The sequence below is a fragment of the Oncorhynchus gorbuscha genome, linkage group LG09 (assembly GCF_021184085.1).
Source record: "Oncorhynchus gorbuscha isolate QuinsamMale2020 ecotype Even-year linkage group LG09, OgorEven_v1.0, whole genome shotgun sequence".
NCBI lineage: Eukaryota > Metazoa > Chordata > Actinopteri > Salmoniformes > Salmonidae > Oncorhynchus > Oncorhynchus gorbuscha.
Genome location: NC_060181.1, coordinates 49,770,224 through 49,785,906, shown reverse-complemented (window position 1 = coordinate 49,785,906; position 15,683 = coordinate 49,770,224). Strand labels below are relative to the sequence as shown.

Below are 15,683 nucleotides of genomic sequence, written 5' to 3'. Positions count from 1 at the left end.
TAAAATACAGAGCATAAATCCACTTTACCTAAAGCAGAATTAGAAAATGTTCCACAAATAACCCTGTCTTACTGTATGATTTCACATGAAAACCACAGTGTATTTCATGTTCATACAATAGAAACACTTGTATATGAAAACATAAATAACTGAATGTTTTTCTACAAACTGCTACCAATAAAGAAAACTGACAACAATTACATTCAGCTTTAAGATAGTGGCACCACCGTAAAATCGTCTTTCTTTCATGCACCCACACTGTCTGCACTAAACGTCCACACTCCAGATAACGTGATAATACCTTGACAAGTTATTAAATTGCATGTTATGACATATTTTTTTTATATTTGAACTTTTGGAAGTTCTGTTAAAAAGAACGGACAAGTTTACATCTGCAAAGTTCTGGTGCTTTCTTTATTTTGAAGAACGGTACTTGCACTTGGCCAGAACTTGCTGTTCTTCCTGACTACCACAGTGCAACAGCACCATCTATTGGCCTAATGGACTACTAATGCTAAAGCATGTAGAATAATTAGATTGTGTAGATTAATTCAGACAAATACATGAACAAATTGGTTTAAAAAATAATAATAAAGGGGTGTCTGTTTTTAGTGACTTTGTTTTCAATCCATTACAGCAACAATTCTGGTGGACATTCCTACAGTCAGCATACTAATTGCACGCTCCCTCAAAAGCTGTGGCATTGTGTTGTGTGACAACTACACTTTTTAGTGTGGTCTTTTATTGTCCCCAGCACAAGATGCAACTGTGTAATGATCATGCTTTTTAATCAGCTTCTTGATATGCCACACCTGTCACGTGGATGGATTATCTTGGCAAAGGATGTACACAAATTTGAGAGAAACAAGCATATGGAACATTTCTGGAATCTTTTCTTTCAGCTCATGAAACATGGGACCAATGCTTAACATGTTGTGTTTATATTTTTGTTCAGTATAGAATGCAGCTTCATATCCTATGTAATGCTTTCTCATGCTTAAAAGTTAGCATTTGAAACAGTGGCCAGGTAAACATGGTTGTCATGGCTTGCTGAAATGACATGGAATGAACCAGTATCGTCTCAGTATTACTCTTGAGTGCTGACTGGAAGAGAATGTAAAGAAGGCTTTTGTGAAGCATATTGCATTCATTTTTCACATTTACATTTTAGTAATTTAGCAGACGCTCTTATTCAGTGCGACTTACTGGAGCAATTAGGGTTGTGCCTAGCAGATTTTTCACTTAGTCAGCTCGGGATTTAGACCAGCAACCTTTCTGCTCTTAACCACTAGGCTACCTGCCACCCCATGACCTCCTCAGCAGTACTAGCAACATTTCTGCTGATGGAATGCTGTGTGGTCTCAGAGCAGACACTTCCTCCTTTCTCTATCTGAACTACATCTCCATTGATAGAGGGCAGAGATAGAAATAGATATCTCTCCCAAATGACATGCTAGTAGATCTGGTTTTCCAGCTTTAAACAATTTCATTTTTATGTCGGAAGTGAGAGAGAGAAGGTACTACTTTCTATATTTTTTCCCCAATTTTTGTGTTTTCTCTCTCGGACAGTGGCCCATCCTTTTAGTTCTCTGTGACTACTCACACCTCTCAGCCCTACTGGCAGAGTTGCTGTTAGGAGCCCCCTGCTCATGCTGTACATCCATATGGTGGCTCCATAGAGACAAAATATGAATACCTCAGTGGGTGTCATTATTTAACCTTTGACCTGGATCTGGCCACTGTCCGGTCACATGAGCAGCCAGAGCCCACCGCTGAAACTACTTTCATTACTACTGGTTTGGTCTATTAAGCTGCTGAGTGCCCCATTCAAAGTGGAAAGAGATCCTGTGAAGAAGGATCCCACCCTGGGTGGGCATATATGAAGGACTAAAGCCAGAGAGGTTAGCCAGAGAATGTTGGTAAATTCTGTCACACACACACACACACACACACACACACACACACACACACACACACACACACACACACACACACACACACACACACACACACACACACTAAAATACAAGCGCATATTTATACACCACCAGTGCAGCACAAAGGAATGATAGGCATCCGTCTGTGAATGCTGACTGGCCAGCGACCCAAGGAGGGAGGGTCAGTGAGAAAGGGAGAGGGTGGGGAGCACTTCAAGGGAGCAGGGAGGGTAGGTCTTACGGAGACCGAAAGAGGGAGGGAGAGTGGGAGGAGTATACCAGAGGGGAAAGAAAGTCGCACAGAGTTTCTGGCAAAGTAGACAGAGGTGTCCGGGAAAGAGGAGACCAGGGAACTTGGTTGAACAAGCTGTGGACCAGGTGTGCTCCCACTCTTCCCAGCACGGAGTGCCTATTCCTGGGTAGAAAGAGGAAAAGAGGCCCCTCTGGGGCTGGATCATGGGACAGAGCCTTCCTCTGGAGACCCCAGCTCAGGACCAACACATCCACCGTAGCGGTGAGTTTCTAGTTTACTCACTCACATACACATGCTCTATAATCAGTCTCACAAGTACACACAAGCACCTTTATAAATACACTCAAGCACTTCTAATACGATCCTTAGTGTTCAGTTTTTCTAGTTTCTTTTCAACATCTTAGCTGCGAAGGAGAGAGGGCAACGGAGAGGCGGGGCGGGAGATTGTGTAATCAAAAATGTTGCACACTTTACCACAGGAAATGTTAAAAATCACTGGGATCATGTGGATGAATATCAGCTGTGTGTGTGCGTGCACCCACATTACTGAGTGCAGGATACCCTTCTGACGTGATATGTGCAAAACAAAAAGATTAGCCGCATAAACACATGCCTCACTGTTTGTGGCAGTAAACTGAGATATTGAAACATTTTTCTGAGGGATTACTGGAAATAGGATTGTCTGTCAATGTGTAGGGCGTTATGTGCTTTTTTGGAGCCATTGCATCCCTCTTCTCCCAGTATTGTTGTGGTCTGTTATCCCATGGAGGTTAAGCCTAAGAGATTGGGTAGTATTATTATTATTATTTTATAGAGATGAAGTATGGCAACCAGCGAGTAATCAGCCTAGTGTGCCAATAACAAGTTACAGGCACACTAGGCAAAAAATCAACCAGCCCATCTGGCATTTGAAATGCCAGATAGCCAGTTCAATCCGGTGTGTAGGTGCAAGTACACAAAACCAGGTTTAGAAATGGCTATCTTTTCAACCAAAAACTTTAGGTATTGGAATTACCTCTCTGGTACCACCCACTAGTGACTAGTTAAAGTGACTAGCCATTACAAAACACAGAAAGTGAGGGAGAGGGTGGACTCTTATGTAAGTGATCAGGCTGCTCGAGGCATCGGGCCTGCTGCTGTGGCCCTTAAAACAACTCGATCTGCTCTCCACCACATGCTCACCTGACTGCCCTGCAAGTCAAGGGGCTGAGGCTAAACCTGGATCATAATTAACTACCGTTTTTTTACGCAAGTTATGTTACGTAACAATGTTTCCATACTCAACGTTACAGCTTGTACAAACTGATGCCATAGATTTTTCAACTAACCTGCTCCTGGCAATACTTTTCTCGTTTCGGGTAAAAGGTTATCTTATAAATATTCGTGTCCAGTTGCTGAGCACGCCCGCATTCTCATTGACGGGGCTGTATAGTGGAGCAGGTTGAGTGCTTCAAGTTCCTTGGCATCCACCTCACCAACAAACTAACATGGTCCAAGCACACCAAGACAGTCGTGAAGAGGGCACAACCAAACCTATTCCCCCTCAGGAGACTGAAAAGATTTGGCATGCCGTCCTCAGATCCTCAAAAGGTTTTGCAGCTGCACCATCAAGAGCATCTTGACGGGTTGCATCCCTGCCTTGTATGGCAACTGCTCGGCCTTCGACCGCAAGGTACTACAGAGGGTAGTGCCAGTACATCACCGGGGCCAAGCTTCGTGCCATCCAGGACCTCTATACCAGGTGGTGTCACAGGAAGGCCGTAAACATTGTCAGACTTCAGCCACTAGCTAGTCATTTCCGTTACACTACACATGGTGGGTGTTTAAGACCCTACTCAAGTTTGGCCAGCACCCAGTCAGTAGGCACCCCCATGGATGCCTTTCAGAACCCATTTTAAAACCCCACCTGTTTCGTTCTGGTTGTCAGAGGCTCATTTTGTTAGTTTCCTATTTCTGTTGAGGAGCGATATTATTTTTTTCTTATTTGGGAATGTAACATAACTAGTGACGACCAAGTCTGACACTGTTTCCTTATTGGCAAGCTCTAGATGGGCTGGCTTCCTGATTGGACAGAACTGTCTAGCCTGGTATCCTGGCTGTTACTGCATCATTCACTTTAAACTTGTCATCCAGACCTTTCTGAGTCCTTTGTTTTTACATAGTGGATTGCGCTGTCAGATTTCTGTCTCATCAGCCCAGCAAGGCAATTTATAAACTTGATCTCGACTATAAAAAGCATCTAGACGTTATCTCACATTTCTTTGACTAACATTTAGTTTTCAACCTCTGAGATTTGTATAAACCTTGCTCTCTGTCTCTCTGACATTTGCAACATTGTTTCAATATTCAAATGTGATCTTCAGCTGTCCCATAGTAATGAACGTGTCGGGAATCGGAACAAGACAGCCAGGCAGGCAGCGTTTCTCAGCCAGTCGAAATCATGAATCAGCTTGAATTGTTTTTATGGATATATACAAAGAAATGTCAATTGAAAAAAATGTTAAACAAAATGAAGTGCAGCTAGTTTGCAGTCTTTCCAGCTTCAGTTTGAAGTGATTGTGTTAACTCTGTTATAGCTAGCTCTTCTGAACAACAGTGTCCTTGTTATGCTGGTGAATGAGGACCCAAAAGCGACTTAACGAAAACAGAGTCTTTATTCCAGTATATGACAAAAGTAATAATCCTGGAAAAATCAAGAAGAAAACAAAACAGGAAAAAACTTAAATCCACTCGTAGTAACGAGGACAGACTGGAGACTCGACCATTGACTGCAGGTTGCTTCGGGAAGGCACCGACCGTAGCAGACTAAGACACCTGCTCACACGCAGCATCTGAAGGAGACAAAACACGACAGGGCGAGACAAGGACACAGAACAGCGAAACATCATACAAGGATCCGACAAGGACAGAAGCGGAAAACAAGGGGAGAAATAAGGCTCTAATCAGAGGGCAAAATAGGGGACAGGTGTGAAAAGAGTAAATGAGTGAGTTAGGAGAATGAGGAACAGCTGGGAGCAGGAACGGAACGATAGAGAGAAGAGAGAGAGGGAGGGGGAGAGAGAGGGATAGAAAAAGGGAACGAACCTAATAAGACCAGCAGGGGGAAACGAACAGAAGGGAAAGCACAAGGACAAGACAATATATGACAAAACATGACAGTCCTGACAAGTGAGCACATTTTCTATGCCAGGCGAAATCGTGCCTCATTAGCTCATTTTTACGGATGCGTACAAATAAATGTCACTAGAAAAGCGTTTAAACAAATTCAAGTGCAGCTATTTTGCTGTTCTTCTGGCTGCACTGTAAGTTAGCTGTAGTTGCCTAGCTAGCAAGCAAGGGATAAGAACATTGCCAGCAATGGAACATTTAGACTGAACTGGGTCACATCTCCAGCAACCGAACCGATAGAATGAATGACCAGACAGCTTGGGTAGCAACTCTAGATTTGTGTCAGGACTATATCTTGTGGAAGGATGAAATAGTATGAATAAATTGATCAAAATAACGTTTTTAATGAAAATATGTCAATCGTTATTTGAATATGTTGGTGACCCATGTTTGAAGGATATATTGGCACAATTTGCAAACGCCCGTGCCAATATATCCTCCAAACACCGCCTTCTCGGGCATTATCACTTAATATTATGTCCTGTGTGCTTTATAGCCTACAATGCAGGCTATCAGTTGAAACAGGCTCTCTTTTTCCATGTCCAGTACAGTAAGATGTGTGAGGGGTGGAGGTTGTCTTTGTTCTGTCACAGTTAGGATCAGGGTGGAGTGCTGTTTCCCCCCTTCCTCTGTCAGAGTCACACAGCTGCAGACAGCCTACAAGAACCGGACCTCCACTCACTCTTCAGGCATAGGAAGGATCCATTTGGTCACCTTTCCAATCTCTGGGATAAGATCAACTGTATTTCTTGCTACCAGCTGAATGGAGTGAATGTTCTGCTGCTGTGTGTTTCTGGTAGTATCAGTCAGTCAACCCACTATGGATCTGGAGTGTGTCGGCCCAGCACAACCAGCACTTGTCCTGCTTGAGTGGATTTTAGCTAACCTGCCTGCCTGCCGTGCTCTCCTTGTCAGAGGCAGACCGCTCTGCCAGAGCCTGCTGTGCCTGAGTGTATGAGAACCATGGGAGTTACAGACAACTGCATTTTGCAACTCGTTCTTTGGACGACATCAACCTGAATCCACTGGTTTTTGTAACTTCTTGAGGAGCTGGATGTATATGGTTTGGAGCTGGCCTCTGAACTTTGATGTTTTGTCTGCATGTGGTTTAGCAGCCTGCTGTGGGTCTTTGCGCTGTCACAGCCGCCCCCAGCCCCTCCCTACCTAGGGTGTTGGGATCGACTCGGGACAAGAGTTTGAGTTTTTGAACACAACCTTCTGCCTCCTTATGTCATGCTGCCTCAAGTCCCACCACCATGGAAGCTGGACCCTGATCTCCTACCCAGGTAGACTAGCTCTGTAATATGACCTCCATGACCCTGCTTTGGAGCCCATTTCCACCTTTTGACATGTTTCCTATACCTCCACTTCTGGTCTTTTGAAGGAAGGTAATTGTATAATATTATTACCTCTGCCCATCAGCAGCTGGAAAATAGTGGGTTTTTTAAGCGTGCGTTGATGTGTGAACTGAATCGCTGTAGTAGTGTTATTGCCAGGACATCCTGTTTTTGTGGGACTGGTTGGTTGTTTTGCCCCAGCCCTTCTACACAGTAAATATTATGTCTGCTGAATTAAAACCTCATCCTTAGAGGAACCTGGCTCACAGAGATGTTCTGTGAAAGGCCTTGTGAAGCTCAGCACGCCTGTCAGTCACCTGAGCTGTTACCATGGCAGCTGGATGTCTGTGCGTGTCTTGGAAAGAGACTCACTCAGGCCAAAGAGTGAGTCCTACCTCCCAAATTATTTTTAAAGGTGTATTTGTTAGTGAAAAATGTGTGTGTGTGCTTCCACATAGCCTGTTGGTGTTGAAAGGCTGATAACAATATTTTCCCATTAGGGAGGACTGTGAGACTGTGGGAAGCTATGGACGGAGGCCAGTGCAAGAGGGACTCTCCCTTCCCAAAGCTGTTGGTGACTTGGTTGTGAATGTGTGGAGGAGTACATAAGCATTCACCATCACCCCGCCAAAGCACACATAGTCCCAGAGCTCTGAGCTAAAGATAATAATCTTCCTAATGAGCCTGGCCCTCCCATGTTCTTTACTCATGGTGCATATGGGTGTCAGTCTAGCATAGCTAGGCTAATGTTCTTCTGCACTTCACTCTGAGTGCGTATGGGTGTTAGTCTAGCTCAGTTAGGCTATAGGATAATGCTATTAATGCTAATACTACACTTTACTCGGAGTGCATGGGCCAGGCTAAACAGCAGCTGGTGCGCAAGGTTTTGCTCACCTAAGTTAGAGCTCAGCTAGGCTACTGTGAAAATGTCAGGGCTCTGGTTACCTCTGCTCTCTGTGCTGCTGTTATGTTGTAGATGCCCAGTTATGGTTGTCATATTTCAACAATGTTTCTTGACTCTCCATTATTTTCTCTCTGACTCCATTGCTCCAGTTGATGAAGTTGACCACCTGCACAACACGACGGAGGGAGATGGGGACATCACCCCTCTCCCATGCAAGGGCAAGGGCAAGTTCTCTACCCTTGGCAAGATCTTCAAACCATGGAAGTGGAGGAAGAAGAAAAGCAGCGAGAAGTTTACGGGAACTTCAGAAGGTTTGTGTTCCAGCTTCATTGTGTTTGTTAGTTTTTACGTGTTGCATTCAATCTTTATCAAACGCCTTTCAGTATGTTTTCCTGTCTCCTGGTGATATGTACATGCCATGGCCTTTTCCAGTGTGTCCAGTTCAGTCTGCTTAAACAAAACAATTGTTATAGTGGTTAGAATAATATCATTTTTATCTGAAGATCTGTAAACTTACATCTTTGACTTCTGGAACGTGAAATGACACACTAAAATTTGAAATATCATCTTCGGTTTTATATGCTATCTGGAAGAAATCTGAAGAAAAAAACTCAAAGCCTTAATGCACTGGCTTAAATTCTGTGTGTTGACGGCAGTTCTGGAGAGAAAGATGTCGATGAGGCGACCAAGGCAGGAGCTTATAGAACAGGGAGTGCTGAAGGAGCTGTCAGAGAATGGTAAGAGTGCTGCCACTGGTGATGTCACTCACTCACCTGATCCTCACATGACTCAATCAGCCAGTTCCAGTTGGCTCCCTACTCCTTTCTCTTGCACCTCACATTTTCAATGTTTCTATATCTGTAAAGTGTAAGCAACATGGTGGACGCTCCACCACTACCCTGCATATACCTATCCAGACCCTTCAGATCTATAAACATTTAAGGGTTATGGCAGCCAAGGAGGAGGGAGCAAATTGGAAATGGCTTTATCTTTATCAGACAAAAGTCCAGGGCTATCACACCTACACAGACCGCATAGTCGATAAGTAACAGCTTCAAGTTCAGCACACTCCATGGCAGTTGAAGAAAGTCAAATTCACTCTCATGCTCCTTTTCAACAGTATAACTATATATTTTGGGAAGAAAATTACATGTTGTTTTTCTTGAGCTGGGGAAAGTGGAACGAATTGCGCCCTGAAGCGGAATAGCTTTTAAAGTCAGTGTGTTCTGTGCTCTTACTCGCTTTGCCGGCGTCAGTGTTGCAGAGGCCCGTTTATTAAACATATTTCACTCCATGGCCAGAGCTCTGGTCCAAAGGGGTTGGCAGTTAGGACACCTTTCTAAAACCTCTCATTCTGAAGGGGCCTGTGAAATCATGTCCAGATGCACAGAGGGAACCAATCCAAAAGTCCATGTGCCCTATTTCAACAAGCCAATTAAGTTTGACCATTTATACTCAAATATGCAGAACGATTTGAGTAGAGAAAATGGCTTTGTTAGATTTCTGACTAACCCCTCCCTCACACTTGGTTAGTGACTCAAAGTAGTGCTAGTTTATAGATCTTCATATGTGTGAGTGACTCTGTATGGAAAGTCTCACTGCTTGTGTCCATTTTTGTGACAGAAGGGGACGATCCTCACAGCCCCAAACAGTCCTACGTGAAGAATGGCCACACCCTGCCCATGGGTGGTGGTGGTGGTGGAGGGGGCAGAGGGCAGGAAAACCAGACAAGACCCCCCTCAGACCTTGGGATGAACCCCTCAGACTTTAAGATTAACCCAGCCTGGCTGCCCCAGATAGAGGACCGCAGGGTCCGATTCCCCCCGGCCGTAGACCGCCAGGGTGGCCCCAGAGGCTCCGGACAGCAGGAGGAGGGCCGGCGAGGAGGTGAAGGGTCCCAGGGGGAGGGGGAATGGAAGTCTAACATGGCCTGGCAGAGCCAGGCGATGGTCCAGGTGCAGGGGATGGGACAGGAGGAGGGTAGACGCGGGGGCAGACTCCACCCTTCTGACGGAGACAAGCGGCCGAGCCTGCAGAAGGCGCCATCAGAGGACGGTAGGAGGAGTCGCCCTGCTGAGACCGCATGGAAACCTACCCTCCCCCGGCACGCGTCCGCAGAGGAGGGAAGGGCCCGTAGAGGTGAGCTATTAACACCAACACATTATTGTACCTTTTAGATATGTGTGTATTGTTGTGACTTGTTAGATATTACTGCACTGTTGGAACTAGGAACACAAGTATTTCGCTACATATGTGTATGGGACCAATCAAATTTGATTTGACACACACGCAGCCTTATTCTGTGGAGTAGGGTGAAGCTGTCCTTAGACACTGATCTAAGGTTTGTGTTTTCCCCCTAATGGAAGATTTGAAAACGATCAGCTGATCCTAGATCTTTGCATAAGGGCAACTTCTACCTGGAGCCTGGTTTTCTGACTGCCCTCTCTCCAGTCAATCTTCCTCCTCTTCAGTTCTCTGGTTTGGCCCCAGATATAGACAGGAGTCTCGGAGCCTCTTTGCTCCCCAGAGTCCTGCTCCAGCTATGCGTCTTATTCGGGAGCCGAAGTGAATAGAGGGACTAGCTCATCCTCTCCTCCTTTCGTAATTAATGCGGCATTATCGTTTTAACCATTCCTGTCCTTAAAAGCTAATGCCTGTCAGCTCAACCGTAACCCTGCTGAAGAGCTAAAGCTAATTGATACAATTCCAGCTATTACACACTGAGCTAAAGGGTCTGCAGTGTCTTGTTTCTTTTAGATCTTGTACTCTCCCTGATTTATATCTTAATCTTCTCGCTTTCTCTCTTCCTCTCCTTTTCTCCACTTTTACCTCTCCCTCGGTTTTCTCTGACCTACAGTGCCTTCAGAAAGTATTCACACCCTTCACTTTTTTCCCGTTTGTTGTTATAGCATGAATTTTAAATGGATACAATGTATATTTTGTGTCACTGATTTACACACAATACCCCATAATGTCAAAGTAGAAATGTGTTTCTAGAAAAATGAAAAGCTGAAAAGTCTTGCGTCAATAAATGTTCAACCCTTTTGTAATGGCAAGCCAAAATAAGTCACTACAAAGGCACCCTTCCTAACTCAGTTGCCAGAGAGGAAGGAAACTGTTAGTTTAGATTTTAATGGCTGTGATAGGAGATAACTGAGGATGGCTCAACAACATTGTAGTTACTCCACAATACTAACATAAATGACAGAATGCAAAAGAAGGAAGCCTGTTCAGGAAACCTGTAATCCAACACACCACGGAGTACCATTCTTCATATTTTCAAGCATGGTGGCTGCATCATGTTATGAGTATGCTTGTCATCGGCAAAGACTAGAGGTTTTTTTTTTTAGGATGAAAGGAAATGGAATAGAGCTAAGCACAGGCAAAGTCTAAGAGGAAAAACTTTGTTTAGTCTGCTTTCCAACAGAAACTCGGAGACACATTCACCTTACCAACAGGACAATTACCTAAAACACAAGGCAAAATATACACTGGGCTTGCTTACTAAGACGACCTTGAATGTGCCTTAGTGGCCTAGTTTCAGTTTTGACTTAAATTGGCTCTGTGGCAAGACTTGGAAATTGCTGTCTAGCAATGATCAACTTGACAGAGCTTGAATCATTTTTTAAATAATAATGGGTAAATATTGTACCATCCAGAGACTCAGAGCTGTAATTGCTGCCAAAGGTGATTCATGTATTGACTTAGGGGTTGAATACTTATCGAATGAAGATATATTATGGTTTTATTTTCCATTAAAAAAACATGTTAGAATTTTTCTTCCACTTTGACATTAGCGTATTTTGCGTAGATCATTGTCAAAAAAGGGCACATTTTAATCCCACTTTGTAACACAACAAACTTTGAAAAAAGTAAAGGAGTGTGAATACTTTCTGAAGGCACTATTTCCTATTTTCTCTGTGACATCAACATGTGATAAGGACTTGTCTATAAATAAACTTCAGCTTTGAGGAATGGCGTGGGATAAGAAGCAGGGTGGAGGGCTAGGGGAATGGGGGTTTAGTACTGTAATTACAGCACTGTTTGTCATTATCAGGGGATCAGCTGTGTAGATAATCTCATACAAGTGTTTTGACACACACACACACACTGGAGTGACTGAGTGAATGGCACAAATTGGCTCAGTGCTTCAACTCAAGACTGAAACATTAGTTTTTTTAGGAATGAGATAGTATCTTTTCCATTTTTGAAAGAGCCAAACGCACCCAAAAGGGCTAGCAGTGTGTAGTGAGTTTTTGTGTGTGTGGTCTTTGACACAAATGCGCTCATGTGTCTCTCATGATGATGATTTAGTTATTAAATGTATAGTGCTCTTTAACACATGTACGTTATGTAACGTGTTTTGTGTGCTGTGTGTTTTGCAGAATCGGAGAGCCATTTTGTTCCTGACCCAGATTTGCTGCGGGACACTCTCCGAGAGTCTCTGCCCCCCAAACAGTCCGTTATGCCCCCCAAGTGGCCGATGAGCTCCACCCCCGAGCCCGGCAGCGAAGGGTCACCCTCATCCCACACCCCATCCAACCACCCTGCAACCACGTACTCTTCCTCCTCTTCTTCCTCTGCAGTTGCAATGCCTGCCCAAACTGTCTCCTCTGCAGGCGCCAACCCCCAATCTTCAGCAGTAGTGTCCTTCGCTCCATCCTCCACCCCCCAGGCGACCAAGCAGCCTCCCCTCCCCCTGCCCAAGCCCGTCAACAGGGGCGTTAATGCTGCCATGTTGGGTGAGTAGTAGTACTAGTTGTGGTGATTGTAGTAGTAGGGACCGCAGCTGCCTGTTTAATCACGGGATGGCAGAATTAGCTTATGAGACGCCAGAGGAGACCAGGTGCAGCTTGCGTCAATACACACACACACATTCACTCATTGGAGCTTCCTCACGTAACATGTAGTTAAGTGTCACATGCATACATGTCTGCAGAAGACTCACGTTACATGCATAGGCGTTACTACAAGGGACATGTATGTACACATTCTATCTCATACACACGCTTTGCCACTCATCTTTATAATGATGTTATCCCTGCGGCTCCAGCAGCTGTTCCCTAGACGATAACGTAATAAGACTGAACTATTTTAGACAGCAGCAGCAGAGCAGATTTTCCCTGGCATTGTATCTCTCCCAGGACACCACTGACTCTGGTGGCTCTGCTGCTGCTCAGCTCCATACGGAGGCAATATTATTATTGTTTTTACCAGGGGCGTTTCTTGTCAGGGGAGCCCGCCTTTATTCACTGTTCTCTTTGAGATCTGATACGCCTATTACCTTAGGACTGTTTAAATAAATTTTTTGTATATATTCCCTCTAGTTTTACATGTAGGTTGGTTGGTTAATCCTGGAGCTGATAGGCTTGGAAGTCATTTGCCATGCACTCGTGTCACCTATTTGCCATCTACAGTCTTTCAAGCTATTTCATATGTACGTTCTAGAATGTATGTAGACATTTCAGCTCTCACATTATGTAAACAATTCTGATGTATTAAACCATGTCGGATTTGTTAAAAGAGGTGGCATAGAATACTCTGAACAATGGGGACATGATGGGGACATGACATGATACTGAATATGCAATCACTGCTTTCCCCATTGATTCCCCTCTCACAGCCCAGGCAAGCCACTCAGACACTTAGCTCTCCCCTCAGACACGTACTCTAATTACGCAAACCCTCTTGTTCTGGGTGCTGGTAGTGCGTTAAGTGTAAGCATATCCACCTTGGTCGTGTTCATTAGACACCACACGTTATTTTTTTTAAACTGACTGAAACCAGGAAGGACTTCCTGGACTGTATTTAAAATGTTGTGCTATGGTCTGCCCAAATGAACACCACCCTGGTTTATGTGTAGTTAAAGTTAAGGTGACCAGATATTGGAAATGAAAATCATGATTTTTTTTTATATGGGGCTAGCTGTGCAAAAATATATAAATCACTTGTTTAGCAGCCTGGTGGACATGGTTGTTCATGCAGTGGTTACATGTTTGTATCAATGATCAAACGTTCTCATAAATGGTCAAACCAAGTTTGGTACAGGGATAGACAATTTGTACATGCAAATCTGACTAGATACAGTGTTTTGATTATTGAAATATAAACCTCATTATCAACGGTTGCATCTTGTTTTCTGAGGGATAATCGGGGATAATTTTGTGGTGGGCAGCTCTAGCCGGGGACAGGCCACTAAAATTGGGGGCTGTCCCTGGTAATCAGGGACGTCTGGTCAGACTATACACAGTGTATATATTCAGCCAGCCTATATGAGAGCTGAAGGCCTGTGTGTCGTGCCTCTCATCCCCTGCCAGCCTCCGCTCTACAGGGGGGTGAGAACCAGAATGACTCCCAACTGCCCCTCTACTGGTCCTGCTGGAAACGCGAGGGCGACTATGATGTCTACCTGTCCCTCCCTGTCTACCTGTGCCGGCGGGATGGCAGAGGCCTGCGGTCAGGTAAAACAAAGGATGCCCACCAATGCCCCTCTTCACTGGCATTGCCGCAGCAACGGTGCCCACCTTGTCTCTCTAACGTCTTCCCAAGCCTGCATTTTATGTGTGGCTGTATGCCACACCCCTGTTAACGTCAACCTTCTGGTTACTTGCGTCATCATATTTCATTATCCTGACTTGAAAAGCCTCATGCCAAACGCTACCTGGATGCAACTGATAGACTAACCTATAACGGCCTGGATTGAGTGCTCTCTTCTGCTCATGCCATGTTAGGCTGCATGCGTGTAACAAGGTTGAGTGAGGTGTGCGTGTAAGTGGGTGTACGTGGGCGTCTGACCACCATATGTGTACTACGACCTCTGGCATGTGAATGGGGGAGTAACTGAGTGTCTCCCGTGATGGCTAGCTGTGGCAGCCCAGCGCAGACCAGGCTGCCCCATAAAGGCTAATCCACACATCTGCTCTGGAGCGAGAGAGGAGAGAAGGGGCTTGACTCTGTTTAAAGCAGATGTTAAAATCCAGTTTTAGTATGCTTCATGTCTGGCGCTCAATCAGTCTGCTGCTGTGATCTATTGTACTCCAATGCAGTATGTCTCCATGGCTTTGTATTTTAAAGCTATTTTATGTTTACACATTCACCAGCAACTGCATCGAGCTTTACGTATTTAAAGGTTTGCATGCAATCGCAAAATGTCTATTCCAGCTTGGTTGAACAGAGTTTTTCATAATTCTCAGTTCAGAGATGCTAAGAAGCGATGGATGCATACTGGCCAATTCGATTTGTATATGGTCTGTGTGTGTTCTAGTGCATATGTACTTATTCAAACCCTCACTGTAACCTTGATTGCCACATGCACCCATCTGTAATGTAAGACCCTGTCGGATGCACTCATGTGGACCCAGTCATGTGACCTGGGTTTGTGGACCTATGCATTCATGTGGACTCAGTCATGTTACTTGGGCTTGATCTTACATGTAAATGGAGACGTTAACAAGCTTGTGCACTCACTTGATCCACAGTTGAAAGCCCAGATATAGGTGTAAGTGAACGTGTGTTTATCAGTGTGTGACACATTCAATAAACTGTTTCTCCATCACACAGGCAACCTCACCCAGGCCGGTACCAGACTGGTGCCAAATAAGCCCTCCCCACCGATGCCCCCCAAGAGGACCACCCCTGTCACAAAGCGCAACCCGGAGGACCCGTCTGCGTCCACCCAGTCTGTCTCCACCCCCTCCCCTTCCCTGCTTTCTCCTGAGGACCATCATAACCACTCAGCAGGCTTCCAGATGCCTCCCCCATCCCCGCCCTTACCCAACCACATCCCCCTTCTCCCCCGCCAGCATCTGCAAGCACACTACCTCCACCACCAGCACTCCTACCAACATCCCATCCCCCAGCCCTTGCTCTTTGACCCCCAGCCCCACCAGTGAGCCCCCCAGCGGCCGGCCCCCGTCCCCCTGCACATCATGATCCAGAGGGCCCTGTCCAGCCCCGGCCCGGCCCAGCCACATCCCGACGGCTCCCAGCGCTCAGCTCACTCCCTGCTCTTCGAGACACCGCCTGAGTACCAGGGGGATCGCAGCCGGCCCCTAGCCGTCAGCATCCAGCCTCTGAAACTGTGA

At 45.3% G+C, this 15,683-nt stretch overlaps 1 protein-coding gene across 1 annotated transcript in view; it reads left to right on the top strand.

Annotated features, from left to right (window-relative positions):
* The window catches only part of LOC124043733 (phosphatase and actin regulator 4B-like), a 50,471-nt gene that overhangs the window by 28,765 nt on the left and 6,023 nt on the right, over positions 1-15,683 (top strand). Inside the window, 5 exon segments of the mRNA XM_046362638.1 lie at positions 7,749-7,910; positions 8,256-8,336; positions 9,223-9,738; positions 11,985-12,341; positions 15,160-15,502. Of these exon segments, the coding sequence (XP_046218594.1) occupies positions 7,749-7,910; positions 8,256-8,336; positions 9,223-9,738; positions 11,985-12,341; positions 15,160-15,502 (1,459 nt within the window).